Source organism: Solanum pennellii, chromosome 9 (assembly GCF_001406875.1).
Source record: "Solanum pennellii chromosome 9, SPENNV200".
NCBI classification, from domain to species: Eukaryota; Viridiplantae; Streptophyta; class Magnoliopsida; order Solanales; family Solanaceae; genus Solanum; species Solanum pennellii.
This window is the reverse complement of record NC_028645.1, coordinates 78,817,021-78,837,922: the sequence shown is the minus strand read 5'-3', so window position 1 is coordinate 78,837,922 and position 20,902 is coordinate 78,817,021. Positions and strand designations below refer to the sequence as shown.

The window sequence follows — 20,902 nt, the reverse complement described above, 5'->3', positions numbered from 1 at the left end:
TAGCATTTACTTACCATTATACTTCCAGCTTTCTGTGACTGCCTTCCCAGCAAAGAAACCGTGGCCGAGAGGGCTATTGGCACAGTTGTGTCTATTCTATTCTGTGAGGATAATATAGATCGATGTAGTCTACACTTCCGTACATATTCCAGAGTGCCTTTGACATGAAACTGGAACCCCTCAGAAACTAGCAACCCAAACTTGGTTGTCAGTTGGAGTTGCTCACGAGGAAGCTGCTTTAGTGCCTGCTTATCGCAAAATGACAATTAACAAAAAGAAAATGTGATAGTGTAAAGAAAGAACAACATGTCTCAGAAACACTTGAGTGATTTTATTGGTAAAAAATCTTCAAACAGAACATTTTATCCATTCTTTCCATCATCAAACCGAGCATACCTTTCCAATCATTATTTCGTTGTCGCCTTCATGCCCATGTAAATCGGATGTGTCAAAGAAGGTGATGCCTTTATTGAATGTTTCCTTTAAGATTGAGCATCCAGCTTCATGTGAATATTCCAGAAAGTCCTAAACAACCAAAGCCTAGTTTCGAGACCTAGCAACAAGAAAAGATTGATCTAATTGTTTAAATTTCTGTTATAACATAGAAGCTAAGTACTCTGTTGGCTTTATCATTATTTGCAAGAATTTCATAATTTCTAGATTGAACAACCTTGTTCTTCCAATAGTCAAAATGCATTAATATTACTCTCAGTTTTGTTGAAGGCAAAAAGCTAAAAAAGAAAAAGAAAAACCAAGTTTCGGGATAGGTACAAACACAAACAACAACATACTATAAGATCGTGATTGGATCTGCATATGTTTGGTAAAGAGAAAAATAGACAGTGTTCAATTGGAACATCCAGTATAGTTCCACAAATAAGGTTAGGAGTGAGTATGGTTACGTATACCTTACCCCTACCTTTGTGGGGCTCAGACCCACAAAAGTAATATGAATATCCCCTTTTTTTGGAAAAAAAAATGGGTATAGGGGAAGGGGATTATTAGTTGGAGAATCGAGCCCTCCTCACCAATAAAGTTAAAGTTCAGATAAACAATCAACTAAGCTACAAAGATTTATATTTTTATTCATATTGATGCTCATTTGAAATTTAAAATGGACTCTTAACACAGCTTCAACTTCCAAAAATCACAGTTTCAAGTTTCAAATTCAAAATCTATGCTTAAATGAGGGCTAATTGATTGTCACAATTTTTTCTACAGTTCCAGTTCCATTTACAAGAATGTAAAACTTAAAAAGTTCAAAAAGGTAAAAAAAAAAAAACAGAAATTGAAATCATAGCTGAAAAATTGTATTACCTCAAGCCCTTGTGTACCCAACTTTACTTTAGGAATTTGGATTTGGGAGTTATGCTCCATTTTCAAACACCAAATGCTTGATTAGCAGTGGCCAAATTAAAGGGGAAAAAAATGAGCTCAAAGATCTTTTAAAGTCTTCAATTAAATAAAAGCTACAAATTGGGATTCTTTTGAATATTCTATAGCACTCTCTAGTTTTCTTTTACCTATTGTTTTTATAATTAACTTTTTCTTTATTAATTTTTTCAACTATCTCTAATTTTACTTTTTTATTTCATTTTAAAATAAATGGAAATTTTAATTTGGACACGTTTTAAGAAACTGACCATTCGTAACAAAATGAAGTGTTTTTTTTTAAATTAATCTACTAGGTAAAACATCACCAATTTTAAAACAAGAAAAAAAGATAAAAATCATAATCTAGGTAGAATAAAACGGAGGGAGTAAAGAAGTTTGGGAAAAAAAAGCAAAACAATAATATTGCAAACTATATTCGATAATAAATGTCATTTACTGACTTTCATAAGGGATGTCACTCTAAAATTAATTTAAACCATTAAAAATCTCTTAGAAACAAGATTATAATAAAAAATAAATAATGCACATTAATTGACTTATTGATATAAAATTAAAGAACAAAAGAATAATACAAAGATGAAGACGAGAAGAATATAAGACAAGATGAACAATATAAGATCACAATCTTTCTTTCAAGTATTTACCAAATCTTCAAGTTTATACAATATGAACCATCATGTCTCTATTTATAATGTAACATGGAGACATACAAAAGCTTAGTCATATACATGACATTAACATGAATATAATGGGGAGATTATGAGAGTAAAAGGTTACAAGAATAATGGTTATAAAGGTGGAGGTTATGGTTCTTCATAATGAGGAAAGTAGCGGAGATAATGGGTGAGTAACTTCTTAGTGTGGTGGACATCCACACTATAATATTTTATAACACTCACCCTTGGATGTCCATAGATAATAATGCCTCGTTAAAATCTTACTAGGAAAAAATCCTGTGAAAAAAAAATTCTAGTGAAGGAAAAAGACTACACATATCTTTTAATACGCTTGAATGTTGCCTCGTTAAAAACTTTACCAGGAAAACCTATTTGGGACAAACCATGGTTAAGGAAAAGAGTACAATACATATTTTTCTGCCCCTGATAAAAACTTTACTTGATATCTCGGAAACGATGCGTTTCAATCTTATATCACAACTTCTCAAATATTGATGTTGGTAATCCTTGGTGAATAAGTTTACAAGATTATTACTTGAACGAGCCTTTGAACGTCTATCTCACCATTTTGTTGAAGATCATGTGTGAAATTTTTTTTTTGGTGAAATATGTTTTGTCTGATCTCCTTTGATTGTATCCTCCATTCAATTAAGCTATATATTATTTTCGTATATGGCGGCTAGATCCTTTATCAAAGAAAAATCACATATTTTTTGAATGTGATAGATCATGATTCCAATCAAATACACCCATGACTTACTTCATAGATCAATATGATTTGAAGAAGTGATTACTAATGTTTGTTGAATGCCAAGATTTTGTTGTGCCTCCATATGTAAACAAATAGCTCATTTGCGATCGAGCTTTATGTAGATCAAATAAATATTTTGCATCTACATAATCAAATCATTTATGCCTCATGAGAGATTGATCAATTTTATTGAAGCTCGTCTTTTCTTCTCAAAGAAAGTCACACATCTTCTTGCATTTGCATAACCATCAATCTGTAAGTGCATTAATTGCACTAATACATGACATTTTAAATCATTTTCATAAGGTTGAAAAAATCCTTTCTTTGTGTTAAGTAATCTCAAAATCATTGAGCTCAATGGAATTGCTTTAAGACTTTTTAAATCCTTTAAGAATTTTCATATAACTTTTATCGTCTATTTAGACATAATAATCATTTATTATGAATATTCAAATATTTTATCTATTATCAAACTGAAATAAATCTCGTTATATATTATTTTATATTTGCTATATGTAAAAATTGATTATTATATACTATATGTTTTAATACCAATAAATGAAAAAAATAAATGACAATTAAAACAAGTTAGGCAAACGGCCGAATTGTCATAATGAACATTTAAGGCAATTTAATTTTGCACTGTCAGCTGAAATGTAAATGCAAACGAGTATAAAAGAATATTGTTTGAAATATTAAAATAATATTTCCTAAAAAGTAAAATAAGATTTTCTTAAAATATTAAAATAATTATTTTCAAACATAATCTCCAGAAGGTTTTTGAAATATCAGATTAGTTGTTTCTGTCCACTAACTATTTTAGGATATCTAATAATATTTATTAATTTTATAAAATTAGTAGACAATTTTATATTTAATTTCTAATTATTTTCACTATTAATTATAGTTATTTCTCTGTTATATTTTTTAAGATATTATATGTATTACATTTAAAGGATAATGTAATTAAATTACACTTTTATTATTAATTTCTTTAAAAATATAGAGAGCTAATACAGATATGTGATTACAAGCTATGTTGTATATCTAATCAGTGTACCTTGCCGAAAGTGACGAGTTAGTTGCCTAATTAACTAGCCTTCAAAAAGACCCACTCTTTAATATAATTACAATATATAAATTTATGTGATATATTTTTTTAATTTATTTCTAAAAAATGATATTTGAATCTATTTCGAAAAAAATAAATTTATTTTAGTTTTGTTATTTTACTTTATAGATGATTTACAACCAAATACATGCGTCTTGTAAAAAATTATTATAAATTTTAAAAATATTTCTTTTTAAACCTCGTATTCATTAGGTTAAGTTCAAACTCAGCCTTACACCTTGTTTGCATGGTTAATATTACCTCTTGTATTGCATCATATTGTTAGTCTAAGTACAATATTCGTTTTGATTATTACTTCAATAGCGTATCATTAAAATCAATCATTAGGTAATGACGAAAAAATCTATTTTATATAACGACTGATTAAGTGAGATCGTGTTGTTATCTTAATATTCTCCTCATTTTGTCTCTAATTTATTATTTAATAAATTTTATTTTATCATTTACCATGTAATTTCATAATATCTATACTCATACACTACAACTTCTTATAGGTTTATCATTCAAATTATATATATATGACATTATGTGATAAAATCTATCTAAATATTCTATACATTAAAACAATACAACTTAATACAATGTATTATGAAATAATGCCTAACAACCGCCGAAATTAAAGTGTTATTTTCTAGAAGCTTGCTTAGTCATGCTCCAACACTTAATAATTGGGTAGAAACAAGATAACCAAATCCTATTATAAAATCCAGACTTTCTTCCAAATTTCTACACTCAAATCAACTTCCATACCATACATACCTTATCTTCAATTTCTCTCTTCAGTAATTTTTTTCCATGGCTACTTCCAATGACAACAACAATGAGGATTTCACACAAATCGATTGTTGGTATAGAATCTATAAAAATGGTCGAGTCGAACGGTTCTATGACAAATGTGGCGTAACATACGTACCCCCATCACTTGACGATCCACAAAATAATGTCTCATCTAAAGACGTTACAATTTCACCACACGTTTCTGCTAGACTTTACCTTCCAAAAAACACAACAAATTCCACCCAAAAACTTCCCATTATAGTGTATTACCATGGTGGTGCACTAGCTCTTGGATCTGCTTTTTTTAACACGTACCATAATTATCTCAATGTCTTGGTTTCTGAATCCAACGCAATCGCGATTTCAGTAGAGTATCGATTAGCCCCTGAACATGACGTGACCACAATTTATGATGATTGTTGGACCGCACTTCAATGGGTCGCATCACATGCTAATGAAAAAAAATTCACTAGTGATAACGAAGACCCGTGGATAAAAAATTACGGAGATTTTAGTAGATTGAGTATAATTGGAGACAGTGCTGGTGGGAATATAGTTTATCATATGGCAATGAGAGCGGGAAGAGAAGGTGGTATTAATGAAAAGGTAACTATTAATGGTTCGATTTTTGTTTGTCCTTACTTTTTGGTTCCAATTGAAAACATCGAACAAAATGTATCGTACAAAAATTGGATTGTTATTAGCTCACCATCTGAATCTGGGCTACATAGTCCACTAATTAATCCACTTGCTGAAAATGCTCCTAGTTTGTCTCAGTTGGGTTGTTCGAGGATGTTGTTGTGTTTCGCGGAGAAAGATGAATATATTCCAAAAGAAATTGGGGTTCGATTCGTTGAAGGGGTAAAGAAAAGTGGTTGGAAAGGGGATTTGGAGTTTATTGTAGTTGAAGATGAAGGTCATTGCTCTCAACTAAATAATCCTAATACAGAGAAATCTCAAGATTTGATCAAGCGTTTTGCTTCTTTTATCCAACTTGAATAATTTTAAATGTTTACATTAAATATTATTTAAAAGAAATATCATCCTTGTTGCTTCAATAATTCTCTTATCTTGATTTTTGTCATGATGGAATATTATTTCTGATTACCTTATCATCAGAAAGTGGAGTAATAAATGCAACGCAGGAATAATATTATTTTATATTATGTTGATTTCATATATTATGTAAAATGTATATATTGTTTTAATGCAGAAATATTATATGGAATAAGATATATTAAACTTAATAATATACATTCTAAAACTATCAAATAGAGTAACAAAAGTTATTCTTCATGTTGCAATTAATATTTTATTTTGCCAAAAAGATAAAGAAAAACTCTAAAATGTGCTAGTTGAGATAAAAATCTGTGCTAGCCCTAGCCCAAGCCCAAGCACAGTGTTAATTCATAATAGGAAAAATTAGTAAACTAGTCAAAATAAATAACATATTTAGTAAAAATATCCATACTTTATAAATATTAGCAATAATGTCAAAAATGTCATTATTTTAAAAAATTTATGTGTCCCAATTTTCTTCCTATTTTAACTCTCTTTTTTAATTAATTCTATATATCCTTTTTTTTAAAAAAAAAATCATTCTCTCTCATATTTATCTTTTCAAATTATTAATTCTCTCTCCCATTTAATTTTTTTTCTCTCTCATGGTTATCTTTTCTCATTCCTCCAACATTCAAGTTGCAAATATTTCTTTGCCATATATTTTGGTTGTTATTTTAATCCAAAATTGAATCAACAAGAATCCCTTTGATTAAGGTATCTCTAATCTTTATCCTATTTTCAGATTTCTTTTCTAATTTTATTTTTGTTTAAATCTTAAAAAAATGTTGTTTGTATTTTTCAATTTCCGTTATGATTTACTGTCCAATGGCTGAATCCAAGAGGCTTACTAGAGGTATTCATCTTAATCAACCAATTTCTGGTGATTTTTCATCCTTTAATTTATTTATTACTTAACAAATAGTGTATAATGTATGATCCGCTGCTAAAATGAGGGAAGAAAGAGGGTAAGAACATTTACAAGACTCATTGGTGTGCAAAACCTTCCTCAAATTCAGAACGCTAATGTAGAATCTTTGTCTACTCGTGAGAATCTTGAAAAAGACGACGAAGATCGGATAGTTGTCGGACAATTTTCTATTAGTTTGTTTTGTATTTATAGTTCTTTTTTAGAATTTGGTATGCTTTCTTAATTTGTATTCAAATCACTATGTATACTATCAATATTTGTATTTATTAAAAATTTCATGTTGCATGGTTTATGAATCTTGTATTTGTCCCTAATTTGTATTCATCCAAATGTATGTCAACTAGTTATGTATTTTATTTATAAGAAGAACAACTTTCTATTAGTTTATTTGTATTCGAATACAAATACAAATAATAGACATATTGGAATGAATACGACTTAGAAAAGGAAACAAGATTTTGAAAAGAAAAATAAATACACAGTGAAAAATATATACGAATACAAATGTATTTCTTAAATAGCTACATTTTATTTGACATACATATTGGAATGAATACAAACTAATAAAGGTATGTCAACTGAATTTGACATTTTTTTCTAATTTGTATTTATTCTAAAGGTATGTCAACTAGTTATGTATTTTATTTAAGAATGAGTACACCAAATATTCAATTATTTCTTTTCAATTTTATATTTCATTCACTTTTTCATCATACTAATTTTTTGTATTTTATATATTATTATACAAAATTCTAAATAAAAACTAGAATAAATAGAAATACAAATAAAATACATATTGAAATGAATACATAGAGGATTTTTGAAGAAACAAATAACTATATAGGGAAAAAATATATGAAAATACAAATATATTTCTTAAATGACTATATAGATAAATTCGGCATACCTATTGGAATGAATACAAACTAATAAAATACTATAATAAATATAAATAGAATATATTGTGGAATGAATATAATTTTAAAAAGGTAAAAATTCTGGAGAAAAAAAAACAAAATTTAAATTTTATTTGAAAATGTAACTGATGAGAAAATTAAGGATGCTTGCCTTTTTTTGAAATATTCTCCCCCTTAATTTTCTCCTTTTTGTTATTAAATAATTATATTCTTTAAATAAAAATAAATAATAAAAACATAAATAAGATACATAACAAACTAAAATAACATTTTTACTAAATATTGAAATTGTTGCTAATGAGTCCTCTTAAATGCTAAAATATTGACATTTTGAAAAATTTCCCATTAATTTTTGAATTTTTTGTGTAAAGCCCTTTTTATACCCTTTAAACATGGGCCGAGCTCATTCGAATATCCTTCATTATAATATTATGGGAAACTTTCACGTATATTCATTGAAAAATGATATAATTATTTTTCATAGCTATAATTTAATAATTATATTTCATAGCTATATGTTACAGGAAGGAGATAGGTGATTGGGAGAGGGCAGAAAGTGAGAGAGAGGTGAATTGTATATGTATATAGGTTAGATAATTATACATTATACATATGCATTTGTATATATGACAAACGAAATTGGGAGAGAGAGGAGAGATCGAGGCGAGCCAGATTGAGAGAGGGAAGAATGTATATAACATTTTAAACATCTTCGACACAATAGAAAGTAGCAGCTTAGGGGTCAAGGGTTTGCATAGATCTCCTCAGGTTTGATTTCCCCAATACACACAAAATTATAGTACTCCATTATTTTGTACTCTGCTTTAAGAGTTAATTACTCTTTTCCCATAATTTTACCTTATTACATCTCGTAATATGAGATGGTGATAAACTTTGATACATAACTCGTGATAGATGGATAATTAATTCAAAAAATTTAAAATAACTAAATCCCTTATAAATCTATTTATATTTAATTAATTTCATTTTATTATATATTTTCTTTAAAATAATAAATTCATTGATATCATTAATTTGATACCTTTGCAAAATAAATTACAAATGAGGAATTGATTACTTTAACACATGCTAATCTTCCATTATGATCGTCGGACCTTACAAACTTAGATGTTAATCTGTTATTTTTGTGCTGAAAACTGGAAAATAATTCATGTCATAGAAACGCTGGACGCGGCCACTTTTGTAGAAACGGTAGTAGGTTTCCACTTCATGAATCACTTGATTATTATCATCGGAGATCGTGGTAGAGAGAAATTTTGTAAAGTATGATAATGGGGTTATGATATATATATGATTATTCTCGATAGATACTTTGAAGATTGGTGAAAAGGTAGATAGAAATCTAGATCATGTTCTTATTATCAAAAAAAATAAAAATAAAGATACGATTTTATCTCTAGAAATTTGCGGAGGATATGTCTACACGTAATATTTCAACACTTCCTATTCACTTGCCTTCCTTTTAATAGGGTGATGTTTTTTTTTTCCTCAAAGAATAATAAAACAAAAGAATGGTCCTAAACCTATCTATACAAGCTTCTATGACCAAAGTTAGTCTATTGTACATTATAATCCTTTCCGTCTAATGAAAATAAAAACAACTTTTTTGTGCAACTTGAGATGTGTCAATAGCTTCTAACATGAGCACCACCTCCTTCATCTCTGGCCTCTCTTCTGGGTCTGCATGCCCACATTGGTTCATTATGTTGGCCACAACACTTGGACATTTGTTTGGTATTTCTGGCCTTAGTCTCTTGTAATTACATGGACTTGTGTGAGAAGAAGGAATCTTTCCATTATACGGAATTGAACAACAATATATCTCCCACAAGCAAATTCCAAAACTATAGACATCACATTTATCATCATATGGTAGACCACTAAACACCTTTATAAACTGATCCGTGTGCCCCTTCAGCAATAAGATTGTTGTCGTTAACTTTAAGTTTCATCGGATCCAACTCCCATTCTTGTTTCTTCGTCACTTCCAACTTTTTGGACTCGTTACAACCCTTGCTAAATATAAATAGTTTATCTAAATGCCTCGCAAGTTGCTCATCCATTCTTTTCAAATCTGTCTTTGTTATAGTAGTTGATTTCGCCGTTGAACAATACAAAAAGAATTAAACATTAATGTTCCTTCAGGTTCAAGAGAGTCCTATTTGTTATTTTATTGTTTTCACCCCTGTAGCCTATATTTATATAATATAGATATCAAAATTTGAAAAGGATAAGGAAAAGGAAAAAGTGTCGAAAATAAACTTGGATGTTTTCTAATTCTAATAGTATTTGGTTTACGCATGGAGATTTTCTAATTCTATGTTTAAAGTAGGTGTTTGACTATTTTTTATTTGTGAAAATTAAAAATGATAATAATTTTTATTTTTGAAGTAGAAAATAATACTTTTAATTTGGAGTTGGGGAATAAATATTCTAGGTACTTAGGTCCAGCGCACAGTTGCTTCGATACCAAATATGGACCAAGTTCTTTGGTGGTCAAGCATTGTTCCATCATAGATAAGATGTCATTGGTTGGCTTGAGATTGATTGGGAGTTCTATTATATTTTAGGGAGGTGCTGCTTCATCTATATATCGAAGGTTTAAGGTATAATAATTTTAGAATAAAAGGCATAACTTTTGTATCTCGCGTTTGGTTGGAAGTATTAGGCAGTTCGAGGATTATATATTTCACCATTTATGTCATAGTGATGAAATAAGTAAAACAATATATATGGTGGAATAACTTATTCCAAAATAACTTATCTCAGAATAATTAATCTCAAAATAACATGTTCCCGACTAAATGATTCATAAGCAACACGCTTGATCAAATTTTGTGATTTCTCAATTTAAGGATCTAGCTAGTTGAAAGAAATTTCACCTTCAACTTCAATGAAATCCAAATTCCCATTCAAATCACTTTTCTTTACACCTTCCTGAAAAGCTTATGGATTCTAGCAAGAATCCATAGCCAAAGCTCAGCTAGAGCTCAAGAACACGTATGAAGAATGCAGTGTAGTTGGAAGAGAAAATATTTGTTCATTAAGCCACAATGTCACACAATACATGTGTTATATACAATTTACTTACTAACAAACTTGTAACTAATCTTGTAACTAACTTGTAACAAACTTGTAACTAACTCTTCCTAACTATAATCTAGTATGTAATCTTCACCATAATATACTATATACTTCACTTATATGTTCAATGTACATCAATGCAATTGCTTAACTCTTTTACACCCTCCCTCAAGCTAGGAGCTATGAAGATGTTCTTCATTCCTAGCTTGGATACAAGATGTATATGAGAATCTCGTCCAAGGGCCTTAGTGAATATGTCTGCAGGCTGTTCAGATGATGTCAAATATGTTGTGACAACCAATCCTTCTTGTATCTTTTCTCTCACGAAATGGCAGTCTATATCTATGTGTTTTGTTCTCTCATGGAACACTGGATTAGCTGCTATTTGAATTGCAGAAGTGCTGTCTGAATGCAATGGTACAGGAAGGTTAATTTTGACTCCAAGTTCATCAAACAAACCAACAATCCAAACGATCTCAGCAACTGTAGATGCCATTGCTCTATATTCTGCCTCTGCTGAACTTCTAGACACTGTCACTTGTTTCTTAGATTTCCAGGATATAGGTGAACCTCCATACTGTACCAAGTATCCTGTAATTGATCTTCTACTATTAATACATGCACCCCAATCAGCATCACAAAACACCTTTAACTCACTCCCCCCTGTTGATGCCATCAAAATACCAAGTCCTGGTTCTGATTTCACATATCTAACTAATCTCATTGCAGCCTCCATATGTGAAGTCTTTGGAGAGTGCATAAACTGACTCAAACACTGTACAGCAAATGATATATCAGGTCTAGTAGTTGTGAGATACAACAACCTTCCAATTAACCTTTGATAGCCTGTAGGATCTTTCAATGTTTCATCTGAACATGTAGATGGAATATTAGTATCAAACTCAACTGTAGTAAGCTTTTGATTTAATTCCATTGGAGTTGAGACTGGTTTGGCACCTGCCAACCCCATGTCTGATATGAGTTCTAAAGCATACTTCCTCTGGTGTATCAGAATCCCAGCATCACTCCTAGCAAATTCCAGCCCAAAAAAGTATCTTAATTCTCCCAAATCCTTGATCTTGAAAGCTTGTTGTAACATCTCCTTAGTTTTTTGAATCATTACTGAATCATTGCCTGTCAATAACAAATCATCTACATATATAAGAACTATCATTATCTTGTCTTGTTTTCTCTTTGTGAACAAAGAATAATCTCGTGTGCTTTGATGAAATCCAGATTCAATTAAGGTGTGTGTAAGCTTGATGTTCCACTGCCTTGATGCTTGTTTCAGGCCATAGAGTGACTTTAGCAATCTACATACTTGAGTATTTCCAGTACTGTTTTTGTGCCTTCTACTAAAGCCTTGAGGCAATGTCATATATACCTCTTCATACAGATCTCCTTGTAGAAAGGCATTGTACACATCCATTTGATGAATGTGCCAATGATTAGCAGCTGCGATTGAAATAACAGACCTTACAGTGGCCATTTTGACCACTGGTGAGAATGTCTCTTGGTAATCAAATCCTTCCTTTTGATTATAACCTTTAGCCACCAATCTTGCCTTGAATCTTTCCACACCACCATCTGAATTATACTTCACTTTATACACCCATCTACAGCCAATGGCATTCTTGTTTTTTGGCAAGTCTACTAGTTCCCAAGTCTGATTATCTTCTAGAGCTTTTATTTCATTCTGCATTGCATCCACCCATCTAGCATCTTGTATGGCCTCTGCATAGGTAGCTGGCTCATTTTCAACTGAGAATTTTGAAATGAAGCTTTGATATTTGTTGGACAATCCAGAATAATCTAGTACTGAAGCTATTGAATGCAGACATCTGTTAGTCCCACTTGTAGTAATATAATCCTTATGCCAAATTGGAGGTTTAATGCTTCTAGTAGATTTTCTTATTGGAGGATCATCCTGATGAGATGACATTTGTGGAGCAGCATTATCTGAACAAGAAGAGGATATAGTGGATTGTGGCACTATAGTGATCAACTCATCATAACTGAATAGATCAGTACTGGAAATAGGATTAGATGAGGATGTAGTATTGTCTTTGAAAGGAAACACAGATTCAACAAAAACTACATCTCTATTAACAAAGAATGTTTTGCTCTCCAAATTGTATGATTTGTAGCCCTTTTGTGTAGTTTCATACCCCATTAAGACAGACTTTATGGCCCTAGGACTAATCTTGTCTTGCTTAGTAAGATTAGTAGCAAAACACAAGCAGCCTATGACTCTTAAATGATCAATTGAAGGAGGCTTATTGTATAGTTTCTCAAAAGATGACACACCATTCAAACCAGTAGAAGGTACTCTGTTGATCACATATACTGCAGCTTGAACACACAAACCCCAAAATCTATCTGGAAAACCAGCCTGAAACTTAATAGCTCTTGCTGTCTCTAGAATGTGTCTATGTTTTCTTTCCACTACACCATTCTGTTGAGGTGTATATGGACAAGAACTTTCATGGATAATACTATATAACTTGAGAAGTTCATTGCAATTAGAATTGAAAAATTCAGAACCATTATCTGTCCTTATCTTCTGAATCCTTTTACCAAACTGAGTTTCAACTTCTGTAAAGAAATGCTTTAACAAACTAACAACATCTGATTTCAATCTCATTAGAAAGATCCATGTCCATCTTGAATAGTCATCAACAACAGTAAGAAAATATCTCATACCATCAAAGGTTTCAACTCTATATGGTCCCCAAACATCTAAGTGAACCAGCTGGAAAATACTTGTTGATCTACTAGTACTGTTAGGAAAAGGCAGCCTAGTTTGTCTAGCAAGTGGACAAATTTCACAATTATGTAATGCAAATTTACTACCAAACTTATTGAAATTGGGAATCTTCCTGATTACACTCATAGGCACATGACATAATCTTTGATGCCAAACAATAGCTTCATCTTTAGTATCTTGTACTGCTGTTAAACATCTCTGAGGCATATCTGCAACTTGTGTGTCTACCATGTATAATCCATCTCTTTCTTTACCAGTCACCCTCACCTTCCCAGATGAGAGATCCTGAAAAACACAATAATGAGGAAAGAAGGTGACACTGCAGTTCAAATCTTTAGTCACTTTTGAAACAGACATAAGATTGAACTTGAAGTCTGGAATACATAACACTTGTCTAAGCATGTCACCTTTTCCTATAGGACAACTTCCAATATGAGAAACCTTTGTAGACTCTCCAGTAGGTAACTGAACATTACCTGCATTTTCTATCAGTCTTTCACAATGTAAATGCTTAGCATCATTTATCATATGATGAATAGCACCAATATCAACTACCCACTGTAATGAAGCATCCTTAGATAAGTAAGAGTTACCTGCCATATTTGCTACACAATGTGTATCACCAACTGTTGTTTGATTCAACATTTGAATAAGTTTCTGGTGTTGTTGTGGTGTAAACATTGGCATTGGCATCATCCCAGATTCTGCAGCTGGATGAGACTCCTTTTGAGTAGATTGTGGAGCATCATGATGGATTGATGATTCTTCATAGATTGAGTTCCCTGCAACAGCTGTATCTCTGTTTCCTTTGAACTCTGAAGGATATCCAATAAGCTTGAAACAATCAAGTTTCACATGACCAGTTTTGTGACAATGATCACACTTTAACAATTTGTTACAATCACTTCTCATATGCCCTTTCATGTGACAATACTCACAGAAGGCATTAGGATTGTATGGCTTCCTATTCCTAGAATTAGATCTTGATGTATACATTGCAGTAGGATTCAAACTTTCTGGCATTGATCTACTTAAATTTGCTGCTAGTTTTTGACTTTCATCTTGACTTATCATGGCATAAACCTGATTAATGCTAGGAAGTTGATGCATCAGCAGGATTTGACTGCGAGCCTGAGCATAACCATCATTAAGTCCCATAAGAAACTGCAACATCCTATGATATTGAAGATGTTCAAAAAACTCTTGACTTAGGACAATTACAAGCTGGTGGTGGCATGATGCTATCATATTCATCCCAAAGATCTTTGAGTCTTGAGTAGTACACAGAGATAGAAGACACACCTTGAACAAGTGTGAAGATCTCTTTATGTAGCTGAAACACACGAGAGCTATTGATTTTATTGAACCTTTCTTTTAGATCTGCCCAAATCAATTGTGTATCTGAACAGAAAAGTACACCACTGTGTAAATCTTTACTCACATTACACAGAATCCATGAAACAATAATGGCATTACATCGATCCCACAGTTGAGCTAAACTCCCTGAAAATTGATTACGTTTCACTGTTCCATCTATGAATCCTACTTTGTTCTTCCCAAGCAAAGCCAACTGCATAGCTTTGCTCCACAAAGTGTAGTTATCTGTTCCTGTAAGCATGATTCCTATGTTGAGTGAACCAGGTGCATCAGATGGATGCAAATACAAAGGATGAAGATGATCAATGGTCGTGGATGCCATTGATGTTCCTGTGACATCTCCTGCTGAATCTCCAGTAGAAACCATCGAATTAACAACTTGATTCTCTCGTTTACTGATCCAGTGGCTCTGATACCATGAAAAGCTTATGGATTCTAGCAAGAATCCATAGCCAAAGCTCAGCTAGAGCTCAAGAACACGTATGAAGAATGCAGTGTAGTTGGAAGAGAAAATATTTGTTCATTAAGCCACAATGTCACACAATACATGTGTTATATACAATTTACTTACTAACAAACTTGTAACTAATCTTGTAACTAACTTGTAACAAACTTGTAACTAACTCTTCCTAACTATAATCTAGTATGTAATCTTCACCATAATATACTATATACTTCACTTATATGTTCAATGTACATCAATGCAATTGCTTAACTCTTTTACACTTTCCGTATTGAATCTCAATTTCTTTTGGAATTTAGTCAGCGAAAACACAACAACATCCTAGAATAACCCAACTTACTCAAACAAGGAGCCTTCTCAGCAAGTGGATTAATCATTGGACTATGAAGCCCAACTTCTGATGGTTAAGGAGATTCAAAATCTATCTGTGAATTTCTTGTGTTTTGTTAAGGAGATTCAAGATCTATCTATCTCTGTATATATAAAAAGAAAATTGATTATTTTATATGTACTGTATAATTTTTATTAAATATTATATAAATAACTTGATTAAATTATATTAAATAATATGCTTATTTTTTATGATACTCTATTTTGCGTACCATGTCATCATGATAAATAAAAATAAAGATAAAAGAGAACTAATCAAAGCAACAAGTTGGATATTGCTATAGTAGTGTACCATATTAATTAATTAATGCTGGATGAAAGCAGCAAATCGCTTAATCAAATCTTGAGATTTTTCACTTTCTAGATTAGCTAATTGAAAGCAATGACCTTCACCTTCAACTTCAATCAACTCCAAATCCCCTTTCCAACCACTTTTTTTTACACCTTCAACGAATCGAACCCCAATTTCTTTTGGAATATATTCATCTTTCTCCGCGAAACACAACAACATCTTAGAACAACCCAACAGAGACAAACTAGGAGCATTCTCAGCAAGTGGATTAATCAATGGACTATGTAGTCCAGCTTCTGATGGTGAGCTAATAATAATCCAATTCTTGTACGATACATTTTGTTCAATACTCTCAATTGGAACCAAAAAGTAAGGACAAACAAAAATCGAACCATTAATAGCTACCTTTTCATTAATACCACCTTCTCTTCCTGCTCTCATTGCCATATGATAAACTATATTCCCACCAGCGCTGTCTCCAATTATACTCAATCTACTAAAATCTCCGTAATTTTTTATCCACGGGTCTTCGTTATCACTAGTGAATTTTTTTTCATTAGCATGTGATGCGACCCATTGAAGTGCAGTCCAACAATCTTCGTAAATTGTGGTAACGTCATGTTCAGGGGCTAATCGATACTCAACTGAAATCGCGATTGCGTTAGATTGAGAAACTAAGACATTGAGATAACGTTGATACCCGTTAAAGAAAGCGGATCCAAGAACTAATGCACCACCATGGTAATACACGAAAATGGGAAGTTTTTGGGTAGAACTGTTTGTGTTTTTAGGAAGGTAAAGTCTAGCAGAAACGTGTGGTGAAATTGTAACATCTTTAGAGGAGACATTATTTTGTGGATCGTCAAGTGATGGGGGTACATACGTTAATAAGTTATTTGTGTCATATAAACGTTGGACTCGACCGTCTTTATAGATTCTATACCAACAATCGATTTGAGTGAAATCCTCATTGTTGTTGTCATTAGAAGTGGCCATGGAAAAAGAATTATTGTAGAGAGAATAATTAGAAGATGGGGTATTGTAAGAAAGTTTATTTGTGTATAGAAATTTGGAAGAAAGTTTGATTTATATAATGGGATTTATTGTGTTGTTTCTCAGCAGTTGATGGCCAAAGTAAAGAATAATTGAGCAAATCTAGATATAGTGGAGCATGGGTTTAACATTCAAATAATGACATCTCATCATGATGATTTGTAAAACTTCTAGAATCAAATTAAAGTGAGAATGATATGGTCATTTTTCTTTGTTTGGTATTCATATTAGTTGATCACTTTTTATTTTAGACAGTACTTAAGAAATTGTAAATAAAATGATAACCATTTTTATTTTAGTACTCCTTAAGAAGCTTCTTGGGAATCATACAATAATATAAATAAATATGAACATTTTTTAAAAAGTATAAATATTAAGGGTAATATAATTTTTTTTTATAATTAATACTTTTTTGATCTAGTAAAATTAACTTATAAGAAATAATTATTTTTTATAAGATGATCGGCTAATACGGGACTAAGGAAGTAAAAAGGGAAAAAAAGTTGGGGACTTGGGTACTAACCATGTTATATTTGTTCTAAGATAAGATCCTAAACAATTTCAATTATTTTCTAGATGTTATACTGACCACTGGGAGGAAATTAAAGGGAGAACATTCATAAAGAAAAGTTAAATCCTCAAATCAGTTGTGAAGTCATATATGCAACAATCTATGAGAAAATTATACTCCTATTTAAATAAAGTAAAAATAACTTTTAACACATATATAAAATAAAATGTTAAATCTTCTTAATTAGCATAAAATAAATACGTATTTAAATTTCAAATTTGAATAGCTATTTCAATCCTCAACAACCTTCTAGAAATCATACATCAAAATTCAAAAGAAAAGTTTGAAGAAAAGAAAAGGCTGTTTAGCTTTATACGTAGAGTTTTAAGTTTTATATAACTAATATTTTTACTAGTTTTTTTTCCCCAAAATACAAACATTATTTTAAGTTTTACTGCTAATCTGATTTCAAAAATGATTATTAGTGAAAATTAATTTTTAACTGTAGTAAAATATGTATTTTTATTTATCATTAGTATTTTTTGTATATATTCCTACAACCTTTAGAGACATTGATTATACCCTTACAAGAAAATTGTGAATTACATGAGAATTTTTCTTGAAATTATTAAGAAAATTTGGAGGAAAATAAATTTTATGCAAATTTTAGTATTAATTCTCAGAAAAATTTCCATATAATTTATAATTTTCTTGTAGATAATAACATTTAACTAATATTGATAAAAATTTAATACTCTTTATTAATATTAATATTTATTGCCGCTGCTAGATGGATGAGGTAATACATAGTCAAGTTAGTAGTCAAATGAGGGAACTTGATAAATAAATAAAGACCAACATATTGATCTTCTTGGCTTGGCAGAGCAACAAATTCACTATCTATATTCTATAAATATCTTTTACTTCTAGGCTTACAAAGTTGGTGACAAAAGGCATGCATTTGCCTCCCATGTGTGATAATCAAAGCCCTCAAATAGTAGAATAATAAGTCAAATCTTTTTCTTTTTATTAATCAGTTTATAAATAACTTAATTTATTACTAAAATAAAATAAAAAACAAAGTAAGTGTTTTTAACTAATGTGGTAATATAACATAAACCAACAAAAGAAAGGTCAATACACCTAGGGAGAATCTAATCTCATAACCACCTACACTAAGGGAAAAGGTACAAATGATCATACAAATCAAATAACTACAATTTATTTCTAGATTATTATGTTTTAACATATCTACTTTCTTTATTATATCTTTCTTTATCCTTGTTAAACTATCTCAATTTGCACATTTTGATATTTGAAAGTAGTCTAATTCAGTAGTTTTTTCAGGTATGGTATACAATTCCAAGTAGGTGCAACAATCTCCTTCTCGAAATGCTTTCGGTATTTCTTTTTTATTTACTCTAGCACAATTTTCATTTCACGTGCTTAAAATTGCATGTCTGGCCAATTATTTGATAAATTAGATCTTAATTATTTAATTTAAAAACAATCTGAAAAAAATAAAAAACACAGGGGTGTTTATGTAATCTTCATGTCAGCCTAATAGTATAAAGAAACTTTACAAAGTTTTAGAATTTTTTTTTTTTGAGTTTTGGAATGGCGTTATGGTAGATTTATATATTTATATGATTATTATCATAGGATATTTAAACAGGGAGAAAGCAACAATTTAAAACACTCTATATTTGGATCCAACTTATTTCAGTTGTAGCCATATGGAGTATTATAGATTTAGTTGAATATTTAAAGAACATTCTAAATTTTGATTATTTTATTTTAGATTATTCTAAAACTATCAATAATATTAGAGTGAAGTACAGAAGACAATTCTAAATTTGGAGCAAATTATTAGTTTCATTCTTAAATTATTGACAGTCTTAAAAATATCTTTTTACTTGACTAATATAGAACTAATTAGATACAATACTCATCTTACAATATTAGTGAAACACATTCCTAGATCATCAAGTTTGGAGATGTTTTTAATCTACAAGAGTTCAATACTAGTTGCTATGTCATTTGGCAGGGGTCTATTTAAATTTGTCAATAAAAAACTGTTTTTAAGATTATCTATAATTCATGAACATGAAACTAATAATTTATGCTAAATTCAAGAATGTTTCAATACTTCTTTCAAAGACAAAATTGGTAATTTATACAATATTATGATGGGAAATTTTTCAAAATGTCAATATTTTAGCATTTAAGAGGACTCATTAGCAACAATTTCAATATTTAGTAAAAATGTCATTTTAGTTTGTTATGTATCTTATTTATGTTTTTATTATTTATTTTTATTTAAAGAATATAATTATTTAATAACAAAAAGGAGAAAATTAAGGGGGAGAATATTTCAAAAAAAGGCAAGCATCCTTAATTTTCTCATCAGTTACATTTTCAAATAAAATTTAAATTTTGTTTTTTTTTCTCCAGAATTTTTACCTTTTTAAAATTATATTCATTCCACAATATATTCTATTTATATTTATTATAGTATTTTATTAGTTTGTATTCATTCCAATAGGTATGCCGAATTTATCTATATAGTCATTTAAGAAATATATTTGTATTTTCATATATTTTTTCCCTATATAGTTATTTGTTTCTTCAAAAATCCTGTATGTATTCATTTCAATATGTATTTTATTTGTATTTCTATTTATTCTAGTTTTTATTTAGAATTTTGTATCATAATATATAAAATACAAAAAATTAGTATGATGAAAAAGTGAATGAAATATAAAATTGAAAAGAAATAATTGAATATTTGGTGTACTCATTCTTAAATAAAATACATAACTAGTTGACATACCTTTAGAATAAATACAAATTAGAAAAAAATGTCAAATTCAGTTGACATACCTTTATTAGTTTGTATTCATTCCAATATGTATGTCAAATAAAATGTAGCTATTTAAGAAATACATTTGTATTCGTATATATTTTTCACTGTGTATTTATTTTTCTTTTCAAAATCTTGTTTCCTTTTCTAAGTCGTATTCATTCCAATATGTCTATTATTTGTATTTGTATTCGAATACAAATAAACTAATAGAAAGTTGTTCTTCTTATAAATAAAATACATAACTAGTTGACATACATTTGGATGAATACAAATTAGGGACAAATACAAGATTCATAAACCATGCAACATGAAATTTTTAATAAATACAAATATTGATAGTATACATAGTGATTTGAATACAAATTAAGAAAGCATACCAAATTCTAAAAAAGAACTATAAATACAAAACAAACTAATAGAAAATTGTTCGACAACTATC

At 30.1% G+C, this 20,902-nt stretch overlaps 2 protein-coding genes and 1 long non-coding RNA gene across 3 annotated transcripts; 1 reads left to right on the top strand and 2 right to left on the bottom strand.

Annotated features, from left to right (window-relative positions):
- Positions 1 to 9: 9 nt before the first annotated feature.
- Positions 10 to 1,555, bottom strand: LOC107029544. The gene is made up of 3 exons (XR_001458021.2): positions 1,318 to 1,555; positions 397 to 553; positions 10 to 245 (listed from the first exon to the last, which is right to left on the bottom strand). It is a non-coding gene; the product is annotated as an uncharacterized LOC107029544 (long non-coding RNA).
- A 3,108-nt stretch (positions 1,556 to 4,663) lies between these two features.
- Positions 4,664 to 5,909, top strand: LOC107029145 (2-hydroxyisoflavanone dehydratase-like). The gene has a single exon (XM_015230485.2). The coding sequence runs from the start codon at positions 4,751 to 4,753 to the stop codon at positions 5,732 to 5,734; it is 984 nt and encodes a 327-aa protein (XP_015085971.1). The 5' UTR covers positions 4,664 to 4,750; the 3' UTR covers positions 5,735 to 5,909.
- Positions 5,910 to 15,996: 10,087 nt separating this feature from the next.
- LOC107030642 (2-hydroxyisoflavanone dehydratase-like) lies at positions 15,997 to 17,077 on the bottom strand. Its single transcript, XM_015231907.2, has one exon. It carries the CDS (start codon positions 17,027 to 17,029, stop codon positions 16,046 to 16,048), a length of 984 nt encoding a protein of 327 aa, XP_015087393.1. The 5' UTR covers positions 17,030 to 17,077; the 3' UTR covers positions 15,997 to 16,045.
- Between the last annotated feature and the right edge of the window lie 3,825 nt (positions 17,078 to 20,902).